Source organism: Seriola aureovittata, chromosome 7 (genome assembly GCF_021018895.1).
Source record: "Seriola aureovittata isolate HTS-2021-v1 ecotype China chromosome 7, ASM2101889v1, whole genome shotgun sequence".
Lineage (NCBI taxonomy): Eukaryota > Metazoa > Chordata > Actinopteri > Carangiformes > Carangidae > Seriola > Seriola aureovittata.
This window is the reverse complement of record NC_079370.1, coordinates 7,015,695-7,040,231: the sequence shown is the minus strand read 5'-3', so window position 1 is coordinate 7,040,231 and position 24,537 is coordinate 7,015,695. Positions and strand designations below refer to the sequence as shown.

At 40.9% G+C, this 24,537-nt stretch overlaps 2 protein-coding genes across 4 annotated transcripts; both read right to left on the bottom strand.

Moving 5' to 3' along the window:
* Positions 1-265: 265 nt before the first annotated feature.
* On the bottom strand, positions 266-1,320 carry hamp (hepcidin antimicrobial peptide). Its single transcript, XM_056379748.1, has 3 exons — positions 1,036-1,320; positions 857-934; positions 266-688 (listed from the first exon to the last, which is right to left on the bottom strand). Exons 1-3 carry the CDS (start codon positions 1,120-1,122, stop codon positions 581-583), a joined length of 273 nt encoding a protein of 90 aa, XP_056235723.1. The 5' UTR covers positions 1,123-1,320; the 3' UTR covers positions 266-580.
* Positions 1,321-11,593: 10,273 nt separating this feature from the next.
* Positions 11,594-23,439, bottom strand: LOC130172642 (upstream stimulatory factor 2). Of its 3 annotated transcripts, XM_056381484.1 has the most exons (11): positions 23,300-23,439; positions 22,742-22,782; positions 22,350-22,456; positions 21,009-21,128; positions 20,116-20,269; positions 17,756-17,849; positions 16,117-16,155; positions 14,159-14,217; positions 13,649-13,743; positions 13,411-13,539; positions 11,594-12,523 (listed from the first exon to the last, which is right to left on the bottom strand). In XM_056381484.1, exons 1-11 carry the CDS (start codon positions 23,332-23,334, stop codon positions 12,434-12,436), a joined length of 963 nt encoding a protein of 320 aa, XP_056237459.1. In that variant the 5' UTR covers positions 23,335-23,439; the 3' UTR covers positions 11,594-12,433. The 3 variants fall into 3 exon arrangements, with proteins under 3 accessions (XP_056237459.1, XP_056237460.1, XP_056237461.1); XM_056381485.1 differs by lacking the exon at positions 16,117-16,155; XM_056381486.1 differs by lacking the exons at positions 22,350-22,456; positions 22,742-22,782; positions 23,300-23,439 and adding an exon at positions 21,269-22,311.
* Between the last annotated feature and the right edge of the window lie 1,098 nt (positions 23,440-24,537).

Genomic DNA, 24,537 nt, shown 5'->3' with positions numbered 1-24,537 from the left:
TTTTCACCACCAGAAGCTGCAATAACTGGCTCAGCAAGCAGGGGGCGTGCTGTCGATATTAGTGATCTGAAGGCCTCAGGATTTCTCACAGATACTGAAGGAGCCTCTCTGCCGCTCACTCAGCAAACAACCTTAAACAAGACTTCAAACTCATATTCATTTCATGTAGGTAAGATGTGAAGTCATGATGAGGATCTACTTGCCCTGACGGTGAAATTACTTTTTGCTGTTTAAAATGCCTTTTCTTATTAATCACAACAACATGTATGTTTGCTTCAAATGTTCATTATTTATTACAGATTTAATTTTGATAAAAAGAAACAGTCTTGACATGCCATTGAGTTTACAAAAAGAGTTCCAGGGTGAAAGTATTACAAACATACAAAATAAATACACAGAATAGCTTCTCATTTGTTTCCAGTGCTCTTCTATGAATCATACCTCTTTTAAAAATGATACCAAAAAAAGTGAATATCACAGGCAATGCATTGGAGAAAGAAGTCAAGAAAGAGGGTCATTTCCTGGGGTAAAGCAAAAAGAAGTCAAATAAATTAATATTTCGAGGCTGTGGCGGGAATCCTCAGAACCTGCAGCAGAAACCGCAGCCCTTGTTGGCCGTGCAGCAGTTGCAGCACCAGCGGCACATGGAGAGGTGGCTCTGGCGCTTCTGCCTGACGGGATTCGGCATCTGCGTGGAAGACAAGAGACATGAGACAAGGTCTTCCATCTCCGGCGTTTCATCCTCTCCTTGTGTGGAGAGAGCACCGGGGAATACTCCGTGGGGGGAAAACGACGCCACTTAAATTTTAATTTGCTCACAGTAATTGGCTTAATTCATCCAGTCAATTGAACATACCATCCACGATGCCATTGACATCTCTTGACGTGCCACAACTGGAGTGTCATTGCTTCCTGCCTCTTCCAGCTCTCGCACCTGTTAATGAATTACACACATTTAGGAGCCGCGTCTTAGCGTCCTGACAAAACATTTATAGCTAATAAGCAAATTAAGGGAAGTTTAAGTCAAATTCTTACCCCGTGGAATGGGACAGCAGAGCTCTCCAGAATGCAAATAAAGGCGAGCACGAGTGTCACTGCAACTGCAATGCTGAATGCCTTCATTTTATGGGATGTTTTAAATGATTTAGTGATTAAATCTTGAGAAGATTAGAGTTGAGGCTCCTCTTTCTCATGGGTGTCAGGCCACCGAAGAGCACGACTGCGTCTTTGTTCTTCAGCTCCAGTGATGGATGGTGATTGTCTGGGCAAGTGGATTTCTTCAGATCTTTTCTGTGACCCCTGTCGGCTCCTTCTCGACTCTTTCCGCCGTCTGATCCGTGGATGCAGAGTGCGCTGGTATTTATACACACTCGGTGTTGCCTCATCACTCCATGAGGCCCAGCCCATTCCTGGCAGCGGTTACCTAACTCCACTGGGGAAGTTTTGGCCTCCTTATTTCTCCTCTTCAAACTTCTGCAACAATAGGGGAAATTCTCTGATCTATTTTTGATTATGAGGTCCACTGCCTGTTCAGCAATATCACACCAACTAGCAACTTTTAAATGAAATTACTTTCCACAGACAGAACGCACAATTCCACTCCTGAGCATAGTTGCTGCTGGAAATGTTTGTTTTTTTGTTTGTTTTTTTTACAATACATGAGAGCATTATGATTCTGTATTGTAGTGCTTAATACTTGTAGATGTGACTTTTCCTGGAGCAAACAGAGAGGGAGCATTGGAAATTCCCACAGCAAAGGCCACGACTGCATGGGTCAATGTATTGCACGGCTGACTGAGCTGCACTTGTTTTCGACCCAGGAAATCCTTCACTAAGGAGAGGGAGACACTTTGGAATATCCATTGCTCGGTCTAAAGGATGTAATTATAACCTCTCAAATGGAATAATTAGCCCCTCATTTTCAGCACATTCAGTTTTTGCATAATACACAGGAACCTGCAGTTGAACCAAATTAAATCCCTTTGAGAGCAGCAGAATAGTAGCCAGGATTAAAAACTTGTATTCGAGAGTCAAGGTGTTTTCAGTGTGCATTAGTTAAAGATGAATATAATGTAATCTGATGAGGTTTAGCAAATCTGAACAGGTTAAAAAAAACAAACCATTACTTCAGGTGTTTTTCCCCTGCAACAAAACAAAACACAGCAGATATATATACAGTATATCTCATGACAGTCTATTGTTGTGTGTGCTTTGTACTTGATAACATCATTCTTACATAATGAAGAACGAACATGCAGGACATTCAAAAGCACAAAGAACAGCTGCTTTCCTTTCATTCATTTCCTGCCACATAGCTGTTAACAACTGTTGATACTGTACATTCATAGATGTTTGAAAGTGTGAAATGAAAAGACAGTGACATAATCATAATAACCCAGATTGTTAACAATTGCATAGAAAAAAATCCCCACAACTCCAAAACTGTGTAAGAATGATTTCTCCCCTTATCACAGAAACGGCAATAAACACCTTTAGATTAATTAACCTGTCAGTGCAGGAAAACTATTGCACAACAACACCAGGCTGTGAATAAATACGAAAATCAATAACAGTGGAAATGAAATAACAAAAAGGCAAAATAAAGGGACAAACTGATAAACGGTGGGCTGTGCACGTTGATAAAATCAGGGGCCATTTGAATTCTCATTATACCTTCAAAGTCTCTCCAAATTGCCTGCGCTGACTCAATTAGTGACACAACATGTCGCAGGACCCCTGCGTCAGTCTGTCTCGTTCACTGATAACCCCGCTGGCCCGTGTGCTTGCTTTGGATGACCACAACATCAGTGTCAACACATACAACCATGAATGGCTGCACATCTGTTGGAAGCTGCCCATACTATTCTTTTCTTTTTTTAATGAAGGAAAGACATCAGATTATCTTTCACTTCATGAAGCTTTGTTTCTGTGTGTATGAGTGAGGGACAGAAAGGAGGCTCCATCTACACTTTGGACTAGCACATCATCTCCACTCAGTCACTTTGTTTGCCTTGTTTCACAAAGCATGACTCAGCTGAGAGAAATGTGAGTGTGACACTGGTTAACTGTATTAGATATATATCCAGACTGTCTGCGAGTGTGTGAGCACGTGACAGAAGAGGAAAATACACAATTAAAAAATTAAAAAAGAGTCAAAATGTAAAAAGAGAGAGTTTATAGATCTGGGTTTTCCAAGCATGTGTGTTCGGGCTTGTGTTTTCCCGAGCATGCGTGTTTCTTCACAGCCACCGAGGCTATCAGTAATCTTCTGGCCAAACAAAGCCCGGCACCAGCGCGGCGGACAGATTCACCTCAGCAGGCGCCACTCTACCTTTCTCTCCCCGGGTCGAGGGCATTGCCCCCATCTGTCCCTGTTTCATCACCGTCCTGTGCTCCTGCCCCTGTTCATTTCTCACCCCCCCCCCCCCCCCCCCCCCGCCTCCTCTTCCTCTCCGTCCCACCACACAAAACACTCCTAACCCCCAAAACATTTGCCCTCAAAGCGGCCGAACTGCGGCCCAGAGTGTTTACATCTTCCTACAAAACTGGGCCACAGAAGCACCGGTGTTTACGGGGCTGGACAAATGCAATTTAACTGTCAGACTGAGTGAGCAGTGTGGAGCTCAGGTTGCTGCACTTTGACAGTGGCGACTGTGGGAAATTCCCCAGCCTGTGTGGAATGAAAAGCATGTTACAATATTTTACTGGAACTTAGTGAACAGGGCCAAACCTAAATCCATGCCAGAATGAGTCATAATTCCCTTCACTCCCGACAGTGTATATGATATTAACTATGTTTAACTAGTTAAGTGTTTTTTTTTGTTTTTTTTTTCATTTGATATTAGCTGCTTTACATGATGTTTTACTGCTTGAAAAGTTGTTCAATCATGGTGATATTATATCTATTTTTGACCTTTGTTGCAGCTAAAGTGGTTGTTGCCCAGGGCATCGTACAGTTAATGTGCTGAGCAGGCGCCAGCGAGTGAATTAAATGCATCCAGAAGCCGACTCAGGACTGTGATATGTCTGAAAATGCACTCTAAAAAATACAATAATGATCAGAAATACTGATATCAGACAGTAATATTTTCAATGTGTATTCCCTCCCTATTCCCTCGTATATTAAAAATTTTTTCAGACACTGCCACCAGCCCATACTATTTCTTCTTCATGTAGAATCTGATCCTCTAGCTCAGTGTGTCTCCACTGACTGCAGATGGTTATATGATGTTGAGCTGAATCACAGTAATGTCTTGTCACAATCATCTGTTTACTGCTAATCTGGTTGTTGTACGCGGAATCAACCGTTTCATATACAGGCCTCACCGAGTGACTCAAAGGAGCTTAATGGATTAATGATATTAGAAAATAATCATTTCAGAGAACACAGTGTGATTTCTGCTGCGGCATCTCGAATCTGAGCCGTGCGACGTTCCTGTTTTCAGTGTTTGTGACCTGCAGTATTTTGTTAAACATAATCACTCCCCGCTCTTTCTTCTTCTTCTTTGTGGGTTCTATCCAAACCATATGCCCGCAAGCTTTGAGGTGGAGTCAAATAATATCTTTTGAACATATGCAACATAAAGAGAAAATGTTGAACTTTCCTGATGGTTTGATCAGCGCCCGAGATACTATTGAATCTGAGACTGTGGAGAAAAAAAAAAAAAAAAAAAAAAAATCTGAGCTCATTTCTATCCCCCATCTCCTGACAGCAGCAGAATACATACCTTTGTGCTGGTGCTACTATTATGAGCAAGACAGGTGCTGTGTAGTTATTAATGTTAGTCCAAGAAAGATGAGAGTCACTGTGGTACACAAGGTATGAGGAGTATGGTATGTCAGACGGAATGAGGCTCTTTCTGTCAGCCATTTTCAACAAATAACAACCTCCAAGAGAAAGGGAATGTGGGACCGGCTGAGGCGGCGGACAATACCTGCTCCTGACAGTGAGCTCCTGTAGCTCAAAAAGCACAAAGGTAAGACGAGCCTATACGGGACGTGACGCGGCAGCAGAACGTGTTGGCCAGCGTGACTTCAGTGAAAATCAGTCAACCTTGTTCTTTGTGCTTGTGCCAAAACAACAACAAAAAAACAAAAATTGAATAAAAAATAAATAAATAAAGGAGGGGGGGGGGGTTTCTAATTCACATCAAGGATTATGCAGCAGGCAGCTTTGTCCCTCCCTCCAGGCACAAACATGGAAACAGACATTTGCTCAGTACTGACCAGACATAAACCAGTGTTTCAAATCCATTAAATATAATTTCAGCAATAACAATTTATTGCTCAAAGCAGAGACACTTCCCCTCCTCCAATTAATACTTCAATTAATTGTAAGTGAATTATCTGCACTGAGAGGTGAGAAGTGACATTCCCTGGTACATGCTGAACATTACATTAGTCAGAGAAGAAAACCTCATGTCTGTATGGTATTTAGATTTCCCTTCCAAACTTTTCTTTTTTCTTTTTTCCCAGTAATAATGATTTAAATCACAATTTCAGAGGGACAGGGGCTTTAACTATTTTTTTACCCGGTTCATTTCACCTATAGTACTAACTCTTTTTTATTGTAAATATTTGTCATGCAGTAAGGCGAAACAAAGTGGGACAAACTGAACAAGCAGACACGCAAAGCAACTAGACAAAATGTGGACGCACAGATGAGACAAGACATTGATAAGCCGAGCTAATTATCAAATCCGTACAGGTGTAGCGTTATCTACGTTGCTGGGAGACAAAACATAGTATCAAACCATCTAAGATACAAAAAATAATACACAAAAAATACAAAAATGGACATATATATTTTGTAAATAATAATAAAGTATTAACACATTACAAATTAGCATAAAAACTAATATTCAAATTAACAAATTTCAACTGGAAATGGTTTGTGTGACACACTTGTTATACTTGTGAACTGTCTGTGTAAAGTGACCTATTTGAGTGTGTGTGCATGTGTTTATGTGTTAATGCGTGTGTGTGTGTGTGTGTGTGTGTGTGTGTGTATGTGTGCATTCCTGATGCCCTCTACTCTCTCCATTCAAAGTCTGTACTGTTTGTGATCAATGAAAGAACCTTGGCATTGACAGACTGCTGCTTTTCACATTTCTTGTTCTCCATCTCGGTTCCCTTGTCTTCATTTACCTTGAGAATCTAGTGCTGCAATTCTGTGGATGATCCAGACACTAATTGAATTCACACTCGAAGTAAAACTTGGAGTCACAGAGAAATACTGATCTTAAATTGACTATTGATCAGCGGTTATCTGTGAATTACAAGCGTTAGTTTGAAAAATACAAGCAAGTATTTGGAAAGTTACAAACGTACAAATTTTAGGGGTTTAAATTTAATTGGCTACTAAATGTCTCCCGTGCAGCTGTGTGTCATTTCGGTGTCGTGCACGAAGGAGCATGCATGTGACTCTGAGTTGTAACAGAGAGTTGAGGGTTGCCGTTCAGTTTGAGCTGAAGTAAACACACCACAGCCCGGCTGAGAGTGAGTCTGGGTGTTTACAACCCATGACAATGCGAGAGCATTATACAAAAACAGAATGTGGCACAAGTTTAATCTCCATTGTCTCGTCTTCATCGTCGTCACAGGCTTTTAACGTGTGTCAGAAATGTGTCCGAACCTCCACCGCTCTTTGGTTTAAGATAGCATTGACTTTGGATCGTTTCACTTCAAGTCTTACCTCGGCAAGAATCCAACAGTTGCTCTCAGTTCTGGTGGATAACTGATGTCGAGGCAGGGGCACGTCGCAAACATCAGTATGAGGGCAATGCCACTGCAATCATGAAACGCCTCGCTGTTAGGGGAGAACTCCCTACGGCACACAACAGAGGAAAGAGTCAAAGATAAAAGAACAGACTAACGTGGTGACTGTCAAAAAAACTGCTGTAGAAATATTTTGCCATTATTTGGCTACAGCTTTGCACAATAACAGGAAAACATTCACATCTTTATAATGTTCTTATCCGAGTTTTACCTTCAGATCATTCATTTAGTTATTTTACTGGTGGTCACGTGGTCAATCATGCAATCAGTGAATGGTGGTGCAGGTAGAATCCCTAAATGCTGAAAAAGCTCGACATGACCCCAGAGAGCCCTGATGTTTTGTTTCATGACCTCTTTTTCCCATCAACAATCTCAGTTGTTTGGTTTTCAAGGGCGTCTCTCCCGTCTCTATCAACAAGGCAGGTAATGGAGTAGTGTGAAACGCCCCAGCGTATATTCTCAGGGCTTTAGCTTGTACAGTATCCAATTTTTTAATCACTGTAGGTGATCCATAAGCCATGCATCCATAATGAATAACCGATCTAATCATTGCTCTATTAATCATCATTGACTCTCTGTCAGCCCCCCAGTCAGAAACTGCTACACACCTAAGAACATTTATTATTTTTTCACACTTCTGTCTGTACTTTTCACATCATCCTTTCATTCAACCACATTCTCCATCTCATGTAGGTCACTCCCAACCCTCACCTCTACTGACCTTCTAACAGATTTTTTTTCCTGAATATTGGGAGGCGTTAGTTCTCTGAAGAATCACAGTGATTCATCACATCTCTGTCTTCCAGTGGTTGATTCAGTCAGTCATACATTCAGGTGTTGACCATGCCTTCCTCAGTACAATGGCCTTTTAATGTTGACTCTCATTCATTTCCTCGACTCCCAGCGTTATATGGAGCGAATAATAGTCATTTGACTGATATCAAGATACAATATGGACACGATCCTCGACGGCTGTATTACTGCAACCTGCTCTGTTTGTAAATAAATGAGTTGCAACATGATGTCTTTATGAACTATTCATAGAGTCAGTGTCATAGTTGACTGATGTGTGTAAACATGCCGCTGTAGGAACAGTGGTTACATAACATCCTTAGAAAATGAAAAACGTACACGTCATAGGTGCGCTCCTACACTCAGACAAATAGCACTACACCCCTGGGGGGTGGAGACGGGATCAAAATGAAAACATTTCAACTCAGTTCTCTTCAGAGAGCTTTTACAGGTTTGGGGTGGAAGAGACGGACGGACAGACAGACAGAATGACAGACAGAATGACAGACAGACAGAATAACACACAGACAGACAGAATCACAGACGTACAGAATGACAGACAGACGGACACACAGACAGAATGACAGACAGAATAACAGACAGACAGACAGACAGACAGAATAACACACAGACAGAATGACAGACAGACAGAATGACAGACAGAATAACACACAGACAGAATGACACACAGACAGAATGACAGACAGAATAACAGACAGACAGACAGACAGACAGACAGAATAACACACAGACAGAATGACAGACAGACAGAATAACAGACAGAATGACAGACGGACAGATAGACGGACAGACAGAATGACAGACAGACAGAATAACAGACAGAATGACAGACGGACAGATAGACGGACAGACAGAATGACAGACAGACAGAATAACAGACAGAATGACAGACAGACGGACAGATAGACGGACAGACAGAATGACAGACAGACAGACAGAATAACAGACAGACAGAATGACAGACGGACAGAATGACAGACAGACAGAATTACAGACAGAATGGCAGACAGACAGAATGACGGATGGACAGACAGACAGACAGAATGACAGACAGAATGGCAGACAGACAGACAGAATGACAGACGGATAGACAGACAGACAGAATGACGGATGGACAGACAGACAGACAGAATGACAGACAGAATGGCTGACAGACAGACAGACAGACAGATAGACAGACAGACAGACAGAATGACAGACAGACAGAATGACAGACAGACAGACAGAATGACAGACAGACAGAATGACAGATAGACAGACAGAATGACAGATAGACAGACAGAATGACAGACAGACAGAATGACAGACAGACAGACAGACCGTATGTCCCAATCAGTGAGGAACGTGGGATCAGAGATCAGCCACTTCAAACAGAGACAGGGACACACAGACGCCTGCCTGGTTAGCTTTGTGTCTTTGAATGGCAGCCGACGAGCATGAAGACACTGGCGGGGGGGCGAGGGGCACCAAGACAGAAACCGAGGCAAATTTAACTCATGGTGTCAGCCTAATGAACACTGATAAATAATGAGTCTTTATGTTATAAATAGTCTTACTGTTTGGACATGTGCAAGCTTCCCAGTCTGGAGTTAAAAGATGATCCACATCATGGCTGTTCTCTTCTCTAAGAACAGAGGAATGATGATTAAATGTCTCAGACCTGCGGCGTCAAACTCAGTGTCACTGAGCACTGATATGCACCTTTGATCCACGATTGATCTCTTTCACCCAAGGTCCCCGCCATGTGTTCAAACTACTTACTGGTTTCACTTTTACCAGTTTGTTGATCTATTGATTTTATGAACTAGAGAGCATGCGGAGGTTGCGGATTTCCTCCAAGGACATGTAATCCTCCTAAATTTGTTATTTCTGTGACTGAACATGACTAAAACATTTTATTTGCATCCAGATCTGAGCTCGAGTAAACAGTGAATCATGGTGATTTTTATGAATGTTTGGGAAGGTAAGAGGTTTTGTAGGAGGATGAATTGCGAACAATCTCAAGCAGGATTTTGACTGAAGTGAAATGGGCTCCAATGGAAAAGGTGATGTTATGTACGTCTGAGCACCGGGGCAGGATGCAGCATTGTTTGAATCTAACTCTGAACAACTGGTGGGCTGTTTGCTCATGCCGTTTGCAGTTCATCAAATCACATGTGAAACCTTGATAATAATAATTACTATCCTTACTATCATTATTATTATTATTATGAGAAGTAATTTCTTTTTCAAACAAATGCCTAGGATCTGACATCAGCTTTTTCAGAGGTTTAATTTTTTTTTATTTTATGCACCAAATTTGTTGAAGATTGAATGAAATGTGTAGCACAGTTGAAGTTGTTTTGTGGCTTAGTGAATGACTTGTTTTCACACAAGGAGACAAAACATCAAGTGAACCCAAGGTTTTTGAGATGTTAGGGCAACCGGATTTGGGACTGAAACCAACTTGACTAAAGTAATAAAGTATTGATTTTTTGATGTCTATGACCTGGGTAAGAACAATGAGCCACAACCAAAATGAATCAAGGTTATTGGCTAGTGAAAGTTTTATTTTCCACCATTTTACTTAGAAAAGATGTCTTACGGTCTAACCTGAGAACAGTGAGGCTGCTACAGAGAGGAAAGGAGTCTTTTTTTCTTTCTTTTGCCATTTCAAAAAAGAAACCAGAAAAAAAAAAGAAAAAAACAGAAAAGAAAAAAAAAAGGATTAGCCACGAATGACCTTTCATTTGTGAACATCAGCCTTCCAAAGCATTATTCATGTTTTCACATTCTCTGCTGTCCTCTCACTGAGGTGTAAAAAAATCCTACTGCAAAACATCTATCATTCAACTTTGCCTAGGAGCCTTGTTTGATAGATCAGACACTTGCACTATCCGTATCAGGTTTGGATCTAGCAGTAGTAGCAGAACAGCACTTCCAAAGCGCAAGCTGTTAACTGACAGAGTCAGAGGTAAGAGATATTAAAATGTGATAAGTCTGCCTGATTTTGCCAGGGGTCTGAGTGTTGGTTTTGCTTTGTTGCATCCTGAGCTGTTGATACAAGGAGAAGCAATCGTGCTCTGGTAAGTGGCTCCGAAGCTTGATATCTCTCTTCCACTTTCACTCACACGGCCCCAAAGCGGAACAAATACACATCATGGATATTCATTCACAAAATCATCAGCAATGTTAATATCGGCTTCTGCTGTTTGTACAGCCAATTACAGTTTACTTATTGTTCGCCTGAGCGGGTGGAAAAATGTGAGATCACTTCCAAGTTTCCCACTTTCCAACTATTCCATCTTTTCATGGAGAATGAGTTGTGCTCAACTAAGAAGTGCAACAGAGAATTTCTGTATACTCCTTTTCCATAGTGAGCAGAGAGTCTTTGAGTACCGCTCTCCAGGGTGCCTCTTCCCCCCCTTGTGCGTCGAGCTCCATTTGAAGTGTTGCAATACCAAAATAGAGCAAACAGCTTGAAATGAAACATGTGGGGATTATTCCTACACGTACTGAGACACAAGTAAATCACACGTGAACAAAAGATGAAAATAAAACCCACAGTACATATATATATATATATATATATATATATATATATATATATATATATATATATATATATATATATATATAATATATATATATATATATATATATATATATATATATATATATATATATATATATATATTATATATATATATATATATACATATATATATACATATGTATATATGTATATATGTATATATATATCTCCAGTCCACAATCCGAGGCGCTGGGTTTGTCAGTCGTCTGCGTGTTCCACACTTGTATGTTTCCGTGTGTAATTGAAAAGCATTTAAAACAGTTGGATCTTTACAAATTATTTTGGTGACTTTTTGTTGAGTTATTTTTCCGGTTAAGCAAATGCCCAACAATTCAAGTATACCACTATTTTTTTTTTTTTTTTTTTTCCAAAAATCACGCTTCAAGATTGCACACACTTCATGGTAATTACTATGACAAAGGGCCAGCATGAAGTTAATGAGTTATTGATTGTTTACTCCCAGACATAATCTGCTCTAGCATTCTGTAACATCTGTATTAAAAAATGAAAAGTGATATTTACATAAATCAGCCCAAAAGCAAAGGCCAGCACAGCTCCTTGTTCATCTTTGGGTCTAGATAGGCGATGTGTGTCGCATTATTTCTGTCTGTGGAATCATAATGTTTTGCATACTTTGATGTTTCTTTTCACTTAAAATTCAAACTGCTTCTCTGGGGTGCAAGAGCTTCAGTGTAACTGGTCTCCATCAAGGCTTCTGTCAGCAAGCGGACTAATAAATTAAAGCAGCTAAAAACAACATATTAATACACAACTCAAAAACACAAACAGAATAAAAGCATAGACTAAGTCAAAATTAATAATTGGAGGGGGTGGGGGTGGGGGTGGGGGTGGGGGGTACACTGACAGGAAACAAAGTTAAATGACAAACTTCATAGTCCATGAGTGAGGCTACATAAATACAAAACAAGGGAGGAGTTCAGCAGAGGTTGTCTTTCATAGCTAGTGCTAGTGAAGCACTCTGATGGTGGTGAGTGGGCATCTTTTCTTGGAGCACGTTTCTACTGAGTTGTAACGGGGTGGTTATCTCAATATGATTGGAACAGTCAAGTACAGCCACGATTGGCCAGTGAAGGGTTCGCGACCTGGGAATCCAGGGAAGGATGCATTCACTAAAAAAAGAAAGTGATTCTTCACAAGTCCTTGTTTTCCTCATCATCATCATTATCATCATCATCTCGCCGCCTCTTCCGCCATGTCAGTTGTGTGTCTTGAGTGGTGGTGCTCGTCCCTGCTCTTTTCGTCTCTCATTCACTGCGGTGGCGTCTCCCCAACCATCTCGATGCCGTGCTGCTGGAGTTGCGCTCGGAGCAAAGCATTCTCATTCTTCAGCTCTTCAATCTTAAGAACAAAGGACAAAAAAAAAAAAAATCTCATTATCAATATCCTCATCCCCGTGACAGCTAAATATAGCTCCAAGTTTACAAACCAAACTTTTTCGTTTGAAGACTGAGCGCCGGCTGTGTGTAATGTACACACAGGGCTATGCAATCCCTGGGATTAAAGAGTAGTGTGTGCAGCCCTTTTTAAAGACACCGCTGTCCACAACCAACTGGATTATCACATCTTGATGAGGTATGTCATCTCCACTACATTTCCCTCGAGTGAATCCCAAATTCACTGCCTCCCAGCTGAGGGACTGAGGAAAGGATATTGAGCTTTGAGCATCAGAATAAGAATATATTGCCGAGTGCCTTGCAGGCCTGGGATTCAATGGGGGAGACGTGGCGGGCTCAGAGCTGCAAGATCTCACAATACTTTGAGTGCATTAGCATGCAGTTAGTTCTCACACAACCCCTGTGTATATTATTCCCACAGTCTCTCAAAGCACTGATTTCAGGTAACACTTCTCATTATATGAGTGCAAACTCTTTGATCCTCTTTGTCAGGCTGCGATGATCAGCTATACGGGCTGAAACCTCGAGGGGGTTTGTTTTGGAGAAATGAAGATGCATATGGGGCTTGGTGGTTTTCATGCGTCTGAGGTTTAAGTGAAAGGATGTAGCATAGCAAACTCCAAAGCAAACTAATCAATTCAATGCAGTGGCAATCTTCACAGCCACATACTTGGTCTTATTATGTATAAGTTTATTTATCTGTCACACCCAACCACCTCAAAGGAAGATTTGGACATTATCATTCATAGACCTTCTTTACCCATTATTGAAGTCACAGAAACTTCACTTGATGCTACATTTGCAAGCCGCAGCAAAGACTGGTATTCATACCTGCTGCCTGCACAACTCATTGTCCACTTGTATCCTCTCCACTTCCTTCAGACTCTCCTGCAGTCGCTGGTTGCTTTGCCTCAGCTCACGGATGTAGTCACAAGCTTTGGACAGGATGCCACCTTTGCTCTAGAAGAACAGAGATGTTGTCGCACAGTCGGAAAGGTGACATTTTAAAACAGAAACATCATTACGAGGTTGGCAGCAGTAGTTAGGAGTCAAGTTAAAGACTGTTTACCGCTCCGGTCTTGGTGCTGTCCATACTGCAGTCTGGGATGATCTTGGAAAGGGTGACAATCCAGTTGTTGATCTTGTCTCTTCGCCGCCTCTCAACTGATGGAACGTTATATAACAGATTACAGCGATAAAAAAAAAAAAAAAAAAAAAAAAAACAGGTATAAATAAAAGCAGAATTTCCTAATTTATTACATTTTTATAATGAGACATCAGAAGTAATTTTGGTTTGAAGAGCTGCGGTTTCATTTCCAGGATGTTGCCATGTCAGTGATTGGAGGTGCTTCCTGACTTTGACAGCTAAACAGTATCCTCTAGTGGCCAGTCCTAAAACATATGCTTTCATCTATTCTTAATAGAATATTTTGACAGGGCTGGGTGGTTTTTTTTTTTGTTTTCTTTTCAGCAAAAAAAAAACAAAACAAAAAAAACCCTGCTGTATTAAGGCACAACGCTGCATTGTGTTTTACACCGTCTTATGAAATCAAAAGCCACAATCATAGCTATCACACACCTTCATTATGTTGCGCTCTTCTCCTTTCATCTCTTGGTGTTCGCGGTCCATCCATTTTCCTGCAGACAGACGGGAAATAAAACAACTTTTCAAATACTACAATATCTCACATCTTTACCTGCCATACAATCAGATACAAATTCAATCTAATCCCCCCAAATTCACCTAATCTTGTGCCTATTAAAACCTGTTCTTCAATGTTATCTCTACATTCAAGCCTTTTGTGATCACATCCCTTTGCCACCACCAATGTGCTATTTAAAAAGGAGCCTCTGAAGTTGTGTAATGCCTTTGGTAGAAACACTGAGAGATACACAGCCATATGAGGCTGTGTATTCAGGGCTGGACTGGACTTTGACTAGAAACCTGAGAACCACCCAACCTTTTATTCTCGCTGGCTGTCCTCTTCCCAGGTTTGGCCCGGAGGGAGCGCATTGCTTTATTATGCTGTAAAATTACAGCACTGTAGAAAACCAGATGCTGTCTATTGGAGTCTGGGTGTACGGCTAATGACACAACTGTCTCTTGTCTCTGTGTCTTCCCTTAGGTATTCTGTTAATTAAGTTCCTGAGACGTGACAGGGAGACTTATCCAACCACCCACCACGGCTTGAACAGGCCAATAACACACAGGTGGCTCGCATGGTTCTGTCTCACTATTAGAACAGACTATACTTAACTCACAAACCATGCTCAACCAGGCAAAAGAACAGAAACAGATCAGAAAAAATATTTATTTTCCATAGGAAATCTTGTTCTGAGACACGTAAGGGAAAGATAATTAATGCAAGTATTGTTTAGTGGACATGTCTGTCTATTCGCTACATGTAGTTAATAAACTGTAAGGTCACTCTCGCTCCTTGTCTTTCCTCCACAACACATCTTTATTCTACAGCAGTGAATTTGTGATCCATCAACACAACTCGACTGCTTCCTCTGAGATAGGCAGGCAAACCCAACTGCAGTCTCTCTTGTATCTCAAGACATCTTAATGGGATTTCAACTGTATTATGGATTCAGCCCAACAGTACTCTTAGGCAGAGCGTTAAAAAAAAAAAAAAAAAAAAAAAAAAAAAAATGTGGATGACTGTAGGAATAACTAAATGTACAGGTCTTTTTTCCTTTTTTTCTTACTTTCACAACTTATGGAGGCACATCTCAAATAAGTGCTCCTGAGAGTTATTGCCAAAGGAATCCAGAAAATTAGCAGAGTGCAATTCCACAGCTGAAGCACTTTATCCATATAATTTGAAGCATGGACTAAGTTTGTAAAGTCTTATATTGATCTTTGAAAGAGAAATACAATTTTCACTTCTCCCTGCCTGCCTGGTTACAGTATTACACCAAGCCAGGGCCTGGACAATGAGCCAGGAAAGTGTTCATTGAGATACAAGGGACTGTAGCTCGGCCTTGAAATTCTGTCAATGGATGATATGCCACTAACTGCTTATGTGCTGACAACTATGTAGAAGAGATACGCTGATATTGACAACATATGGTTTTCATGGGCTTAATTTGTCCCAAGATTCAGGTTTTTGAAAATGTCAAATGTTGTCCAAATAGTGAAACCACTAACTTGTTCCAAACTAGGCTAAATATGAACAAAACTACAACAGAGGACACTTTGTAAATGATACTAAAATAAAAGTGTGGAGCGAGCTATTTGTTTCCAGATGGAGAACAATGACCTAATTTCTAAGTCCTAATGGAAAAAGACGTTTGCCACAAGCACAACTAACAACAATGGATCGAGGTCAGCAATGAAGAAACGCTACATCTGTGTCTCACACATCAAGAGCAGGGAGAATCACCGGGGACTTATGGGAAGGGAGAGGCGGAGAGGAGAGGTGGGCAGAGGTTTGTGTGCTTCTTCTCTCTTCTTGTGATCTAATTTGATTAGTTCATTTGCTGTAGAAAAAAAAAAAAAAAGAGTGGGAGAAATGTGGAAACTGTCCTCACCAGTTTAAACCTTCATGTTGCAGCAGCTCGTTTTCATCTCTGCGAACGGCAGATAGGGTGGGAGGTTTTCATTCATTTTACTCACATGTCAATGATAATGTCACTGTTCATTACATTACACCTAAATATAACTCAAGAGGCTTGTTTCAAAAATCATAAATAATTAATGTCAGAGGAAATAAATAGAAACACATATTACAGAAAGGCATTCAGAGATGAAAAAACAGTTCTCTTCATGTTTCAACACAGCAACGCAGACATACACTGCAACAAAGCTTTCTTTACTCATGACTGGAAAGCAGTCTGTTGTACGCTGTGAACATCAAGCAACATCAAAAATGGCAGAGCTGCTGCCAGTTTTAAGGCGGATCTAGAACTCCCCGTAAAGCTGCCCACAAGAAAGGAGCTTAAATCTTTGAGAAATCTTTGAGAAGTTCTTGAAAATCACAGAAGCACAGAAGCAGTGAATATCCTTGTTGTCAAACCGTATACTGTGCATACCCAAATGGACAAACAATAAATGAAAAGCAGAGCCTGTTAATAGTGTGCTGTGTCTCCCGCTTGTGCAATGAGAAGGTAAATGTAAGTTTATATGTTCCCCACAGTTTCACAAGATAAAGTTTAAATATAAGCCTGGTAGAAAATGAGGGACCATTCACTTATGTTATCGCTAACTCAATTTGATAATGGCTCATGTGTTCATTTTGGGTGACCAAACAAGCACATGGCTGTGCCTCAGCTTTTACAGAGCGAGGAAAAAACACAGATGACATTTAAGAATCCTGCACCCCTTATCACTATTACCCATGTGCCAGTCGGTACAAAAGTGCACTCTGAAAATAAAATAAACCATGCTGGAATTCTTTATCTGAATAAGTACCCGCAGCAGGCCAGAACCAGGCTGGTATGATGCAATTAAAATGACAACTCAGTTTGTCTTTGCTCAGGTGAGCCTGCTGATTATCTTAATAACAGCAATCACCAGCATGTGGCTAACAGTTGGAGTGAGTCTGCCATGGATTCTGTTTGGATGCATGATTATAATGATGCGTGTTGTGAGTTTTAGAGAGAAACAATCTGAGAAGATTTCAGAGGAGAATGAAAAAACAGGCCAACTGGGGTGTGCTAAAATGAAGATCCTTGATACCAGAATGATATTAAAAAAATCAACCTTCACAGCGAACGAGGCGAGAGACGAGGAAGACTCCCGCAGGAGAAACACAGTCAGGAGTAAAAGAAGAACTACAGCAGCACTTCATGTTATTCAGCCTCACTGTAGTTAGGATAGGCATGGAGGTTGTTCTATAGTCACATTTCCATACAACACCCATCATATGAAACTATATCAAACATCTAGATTGTCCTTTTTAAACAGTTCTGTCTCTCCGCCTACACTACTGCAACAAATTACACCCCTACCCATGTCTCAGCAGTTTAACTTCCACCACTTCCCCATCCTGCTCCTGCATTTGAATTTCGATTTGTGTGAATTCAGCATGCTTTGTTCACTCATTATGTGTTGATGTTCATTTTAATGTCGTCGGGAGGAGGGGGGGGGGGTTTCTTGAACTGGCTGCCAAAGTCAAATGTGTGTTGTTGTTGCAATTATTGGCTAAAGCCTTGAAGGACTGATACTTACGCAGGGAAGGGCTGTGTGCGCGGGGCGATGGTTCGTTGCGTGCCTGTCTGAATGACGTCAGGTGGGGTCATCATCACGTAAAACTGACCTGTGGCTGTGAAGGGCATGGGAGTCATTAGCAAAAATGAATATGTTGTTTATTTTAAAAATCAAAAATGTGATTAAAAGATAACATGGCAAAATCTTGATGTAATTCAGTTGAAAAAAAAAAAGCCTCTAGCCTTTTCAAAAACCCCTTTCAAAAAAAACAAAAAAAAAAACTTATGATGAGGGACTCCTGCGCACAATCAGCAACTCTTTGGCATGTTTTGGTGAGAAATACTATAAAATAAAATAGAAAGGTCAAGCACTTCCCACCCCTGGGTCCAGTCTTGCCAGAATGTGGTTCATCGTCAAAGCCTCCAGCACTATCCTCCACTATCCCTCACCTCACAGGAGAAGGCAGCTTGTAAAAGACTCTCCCACCTACACCTTACAGTGCACTCCTCAGCCAGTATGTCATGTCTGCTTAAACTGCCCGTGGCTCAGAGACGAGAAGGACAGCAGCCCACTTCCTCCTGCGAGGCCCTGGCTTTAACTGTCACCCACAGCGCAGAAACCTCATGGTCTTCTTCCCCTTCCGTGGCATCGCCAGGCAGCCACTCACAACCCCCAGAAGAAGAAAAACACAACAAAACAAAACAAAAATAAAACTGCATTTCCCCAATGAAACCAGCAAGGTCAGTGCAGAGTGTTGGGCAATCACGCTAGTTTTCCAACCTTCTGTTACAGCAGATTTTCCCACTGAGTAAAGCCACAAGCTTAATGTTTTAAGATTCTCAACACACCTCAAGCGCTTAACTTCATACATCAAACTGCTTCAACAGTCAATTGATATGGCCTCAAGGATGTCAGACTGCTATGGGTGTGTGTCATGTGATTCAAGTAGACACACAAAGCTCAGTGAGGGAGACAAGCAGGGTGTGTGGATGCGCTGCATTAGCCTGATAAGCAAAGTAAGTGATCAGTAAATGATAGAATACATTAAAAAAAATGCTAAAGGGGAACTCACCATGAATCTGATAGTTTGGGGAAACACAAGGACCTTGTATAACCCTTGATCAGGCCTGTACATTTGGTATTTTCTGGAATATGATTAAACTGCAATGTCTAGCTGGGAAAGATGTTGTTGGTTTATAAGCCTGGTTTATCTTGCTGAAATTCTTTTTTTTTTTTTTTTTTAAGGCAAAAATTAGCTTAATAACTAACAGGCAGGATAGATGGTTTATTACTAGGAAATGTTACGGTGCCATGTGCTGGTACGTGACTGATTTTTGTACCGCCACAAACACATGAAAAAAAGTTTGTAACTTATTGTAAGCTATTGTATGCTTTGTTTTGTGGTCAGCGCTGCTTTATTCTGGGTGTATCTCATACACCTACATTATTTATTCTGTTGGATCCCACTTTCATCCCTTTTCAGACCTGAGGGCCAACAAGGCAGCAAGAAGCACAGAAACTCTGGATTATGAATTAAAAGTTCCTTCCATTACTCCTGTCCAGGCACTGCACTCTCCCTCATAAAACCCGAAGAAACCTGGCGTGTTCTGCTCCTCTAAAACCTTCAGAAAATAATCACAATGCACCACTTCAAGCGCCTGCCATCAGCAACACTGTGTCTGCTAGATCTAGATCTGGCTGAATAATACAGAACAAGCAGATGCTGATCGTGTATAACCGAACCGAAAGGCTACATCTTTTTCTCCAGGTCAACAAAGCCCTGACCCCCCTCATGGAAAGCAGAGGACAGCAACCTGCAGCTAGTGATATTCTCCAGATAACAACATATGGCAGTAAAGAGGAAGAGAAGAAGAGCGGGTGGACATGTGACGTGGAGCAAAGACTAAATATGATCAGCGCAACTAATTTCATTTCAGATAATATTTACAAAGACTGTTACTGTTAGAGGAAGCATATTTCAAACTGTTTCTGACATATTACTGAGCAAGGAATCTGACATTGAACAAAATATCCTGCTGAGTGCATATGACAGAAAATCTTTAATTATTCAAAGCCTTATTAAGCAGCATCTAAATATCTTTCAACAAACAAAAATACTGATGCACTGTTGGGGGACATTCTGTGCCCACCTGTATCACAAATCATGTTTCAATTACAGTGTCAGCGTGAAAGAGCAATATAACTGACAATCTACAGCGTCCTTCTTTCTTTCACATCAGCCAAAGCTGTGGGGATCACGGTCCATTTACAACTACTGAAAAAAGGACTGTTGCTCAGTTTGTCACTGAAAATAATGTCTAAATTAGCCTCGAAGCACTGTGGTGAGCTTCAACCCAAATTAAGTGTTAGAACTGACTCACCCCCTGCCTGTGTGAGTGTGGGGTCCGTGGCGGCCTGCACAGACACAGTCCCATCGCTCACCGCAGTTGCGGGGAAGTAAGCGAAGCGCGTCTCCCCTCCCACCGCCTCTCCTGCTGGGCTTCCTCCATTACTGAAAGGGTTTTGGATCACAGCCTGTGACAGATAAGACAGAGACAGAGGAGAGCTTGAACAAGTAGCAATGGAGCAGTCACAGCAGGTAAACGCACACCTCAGTCTCTGTCAGACTCAATTCCGGTATCCCCTCTAGACCCCCAAGAAAGACACAGTGCAGTTTGACAGCTGGGATAAAGGGAGAGGGGGGAAAAGTAGCAGTGATCTTGTTAGCAGAGATAACAACAAGTCCGGTAAAGCCATGAGTGCACTACAAAATGAAAACAAATTTGTTCTGTTCTTCCAAGGAAAAGTGCATGTTTTTGACTAAAAACATGTTCTAAATCTGGCTGGAACTGTTGTGCATTAAATATTTAACTCTGCAAAGGCATCTTTAGTCTCTGTGAGTCGCTCTGCTTCGGGCAGATGCAGGCACATGCTTCTCTACACCACTATGCTAGTTTTACGAGCTCAGAGGAGTTACCTATACTTGAAACTTTAATCAAAACAAAGGAAACTGGATGTCTCTTTCAGATATTTTTAGAACTGCTTGTAAAACACTGGAGTTGTGTTGCATCAGTGACATCACACTGTGCCTGCAGAAACACAACTTGTTATTAGGAGAAATTCATTGTTGGTTTTAGTCTTTTCCTAGCGAATGTTGGAAATAAATAACACTGAATTAGCAACAGTCTTATCCTTTAAGACATGGATAAAGAATACAGTGAGTCTTTAAAAACAGTCCGTATTACCCGTGAGTTCTAGGGGAAGATTGACGTACCTGAGCAACGGCCTGAGGAGCCCCAGTGAAGGCAGCTGTTGACACAACGCTCACTGCTCCACCCCCATCATCTCTTCCCTCGAGGTGCTGGTCAGTCACCTGAACAACTCGATACGTCACCTGCAGGGTGGGATGAGACACGGGTAAAACAGAAAATGACGGAACAAACAAACAAAATCAACACCAGTTGTTTTTTGTGATTTTTTTTTTTTTACAGTCCCTATGGTGGGTGTACCATGCACAAATCACAACAATCTTACCTGACTTGCAGATTTGTTTATCATATCTACTGCTTCAGTTCAGCTGAGCCAAGTATCTGACACTATATTCCCAAACTCAGTACTGCACTGCTCTCACCATCCCACACAATACACTTATGCATCAGAATGTGCCTGATTCAATTTTAAAAACAAGTCTAGAAAATGAGCTTGTTAGTTCCAAGAATCAGTATTTGTATCTCTCCATCATGTGACTCTCCACCTGACTGACATGTGACAGCAGCCACATGCCAATCCTAGACCAGACTGGAATCACATGATCGCTGTCAAATGGGCCACATGGATCACTGACTTAATTCCCTCCAATGTAAATCATCCATATAAGAATAGACCAACTTGTATTTCACACTACAGTTTACTTATTTGCATCACTGACCACCGATGCTGTGAATACCACCATATTAGTGGACAGCAAGGAGACACTTTTGACAAAAGTCACCAGTCAATCATGGGACTAGAAAAAGAAAAGCACACATTCAGACCTTCAGGCAATTAAAAGCTTGCCATCCTCCTGACTTGTCTTTGGAACAGGGGAGGGAGTTGACGCACCCGACGAAAACACACAATAGTGTAAGAAAACGCAAACTTACACAGACAGACAAAACTATTCATGGGAGGAACTCAGGTTTTCTCACCACGAGGCGACAGTACTTACACCAAAACAATCAGAATGACAACGCTTAAATCACAATGAGTGCTCTAAATAATGAATACATACACGTGGTACAAAATGTTGTTTACTGACAATCATTCTATCTTCCACTGTCTCGATGCACTATGCTAAGTGGCTAAATCATTTCAACTACATTTATCAATATGTAATGTGACACTCTATCAGAAGCTAATTATGTCTCTGCACAAACACCCCTTGGACATTTATTCAACATGACATCTAAAGTAATTCTGGAGAGTACTTTTTTGTGTTATGAGCACTGAAAGGATGCAAACTTACCCTAAAACTCTAGGCCCATATGACATTAAACGCACTGAGTGTCTTTCTGAAATGGGCTGTAAAACAGAAGACTCAAATGTAGTGTCACTATCCCATCTGTAACTTACTTACCTGCCCACCCTCAGTGCGGAACTGATATTGTATGTTATGGTCACCAAATGCTGCAGCCTGCTGAACACTGGCTATTGTCACAGCTGTCTGCTCTTCTCCTGTTCCGTCTGAGGCAGCAAAGAAGACAAAAGCCAGTTGTGAGAATGGAAAACTAATAAAGACAGCTACCAAGCCCTGTGTTCAGCTGCATAAAAAAACAGTATTGCCACTGCATATTTAACAAGATAATGAAATACATGCGATTTTGCTACACGCCTTATTTACCAAATGAGACAGTTCATAATTATGTTGTAACGATCATTGTATGCCTTTGGCTATTAAACAACCTATACACATCACTGCTGCGCAGGTTTCAAATGTTGTCGATGACAGTTTGGTAAATAACTTCTCACCTTCAGATACTTGGACAACTTCTTCTTCTTGCTTGTCTTGGCTGCAAACCAGATACACAGATAAGTAGTTTTAAAAAAACAAAAAACAAAAAAAAAACAACGCAACCAGCTTACCTTCTTGGGGATAAAATAAATTAATAAATTAGTTACCCTAAACTTCGCCTTTCGTGATGCAAAACTCGTGCAAGAAGCCAGTCAACCAACAGAAAAATCGCAAAGTAAAACACAACATTGCTACTGTTACCTACAGTGGCTGACAACTGAGTTTTGTTTTAATAGCTAGCTGAGGCTAACTTAGCTGTTATACTGCTATAAGCTAATTATGATCATGTTTTTTTTACAACTTGACATTTGCCGTCTAGGATACGACTAGTCGAATATCTCGCTAGCAAAGTCTTCCACCTCTCTTGCTAACGTAAGTACAGTCTTTACATTGAAATCGTTTTTGACAACAGTTTTTATAGGTCAGGCCTTGTTTAGCGCCGTAAACTAGCTATCCGAAATAGCATGTTGTAGCTAGCTTGTCTCAGTTAGCCATTTTGACCGACTCTCGGTTACCTTGCGGTGTCCAGACTCTGTTCAAGCATATCCATCAGGGTTACAATAAAAGTGATATTCGGTGTCACAGACGGAGATGGAAGTGCTGATCACGGGAACAAACACTCGGGTCATGTGAGAGAGACAGCCCAGGACACGTGAGGTATGGCTCGGTGTCGAAGTTAAAATGGAGGCCGCTGCTGCCGCTGGGTGATCCGAGGTGACTCCGCTCGGATCAGCTGACGCGCTGGAGGATTTGCAGCTCACCGGTGACCGCGGTCATCACGTTCAAAGCATCTGTTTTCTCCCACACACGAAAACTCTGACCACAACATCATGAGACATTGCCAGCTAATGTCATATCTGCGATGATGGTCAGCTGAAGGGACAGTGGAAAGGACAAAAAAAAAAAGTTACAACAGACCAATTAAAAAAAACAAAAAACAAAAACAAAACACTGAATCATCTGTCTGTGACCTGGGAGCAACATAACTGTCTGTAGATGGATGCATCTGTATAAAGTATCTTTAATGGGTAATTTTAGATGCATTAGGTAAAGGCTCGTTTAATGGTCTGGCTCTGAACTGAACAAGTGAAACGTTTATGATACTTTAATATTATTACTATTGATCTCCGGAGAATGAACATACCAGTTATTTGATACCAGAAACCAGAAGAAAGATATAAAGATTATAACGAGCTTTGGATTCCGATGTAGGAGACACTGCATTTTGCAACCAGCCTTCATTCTTCATTCTCCGGGGATCAATGATAATAATATTAAAGTATGTAGTAAGTAGTCTATTTTCAGTTAAACTCCGTGTCCTCTTCTAAATCTCTTCTTAAAGCTCACTGTTATCTTATAACCTTTTCTTAACCAATGATATTTCTTGTAATTCTTTTGAATTATTTAGACTGTATTACTTGTTTTAGATTCATGTTTTTGATTTATTACTTTTATTTATTTATTTATTTTTTTACAGTGAGGCACTTTGTAACTGTTTGAAACTTGCCCCATGTTATTATTCATTTCAATTTTAATTACTCTTACATTGTCAATCAGTTTGTAATTTTGTTATTATTGAAAAGTTATTAAGTTTATTTAAGCAAGGGAAGTCAACCTTACATGGAAAAGTGTGTTTAAAGTGCTGTGCTCATACTTTACATGCTGAGTGTTCAGGTTTAAGGTATTCTGCCATGATCCATAACATGCACTCACTTGCCAGTTTATCAGGTACATCAAACTAACGCAGTCTAAT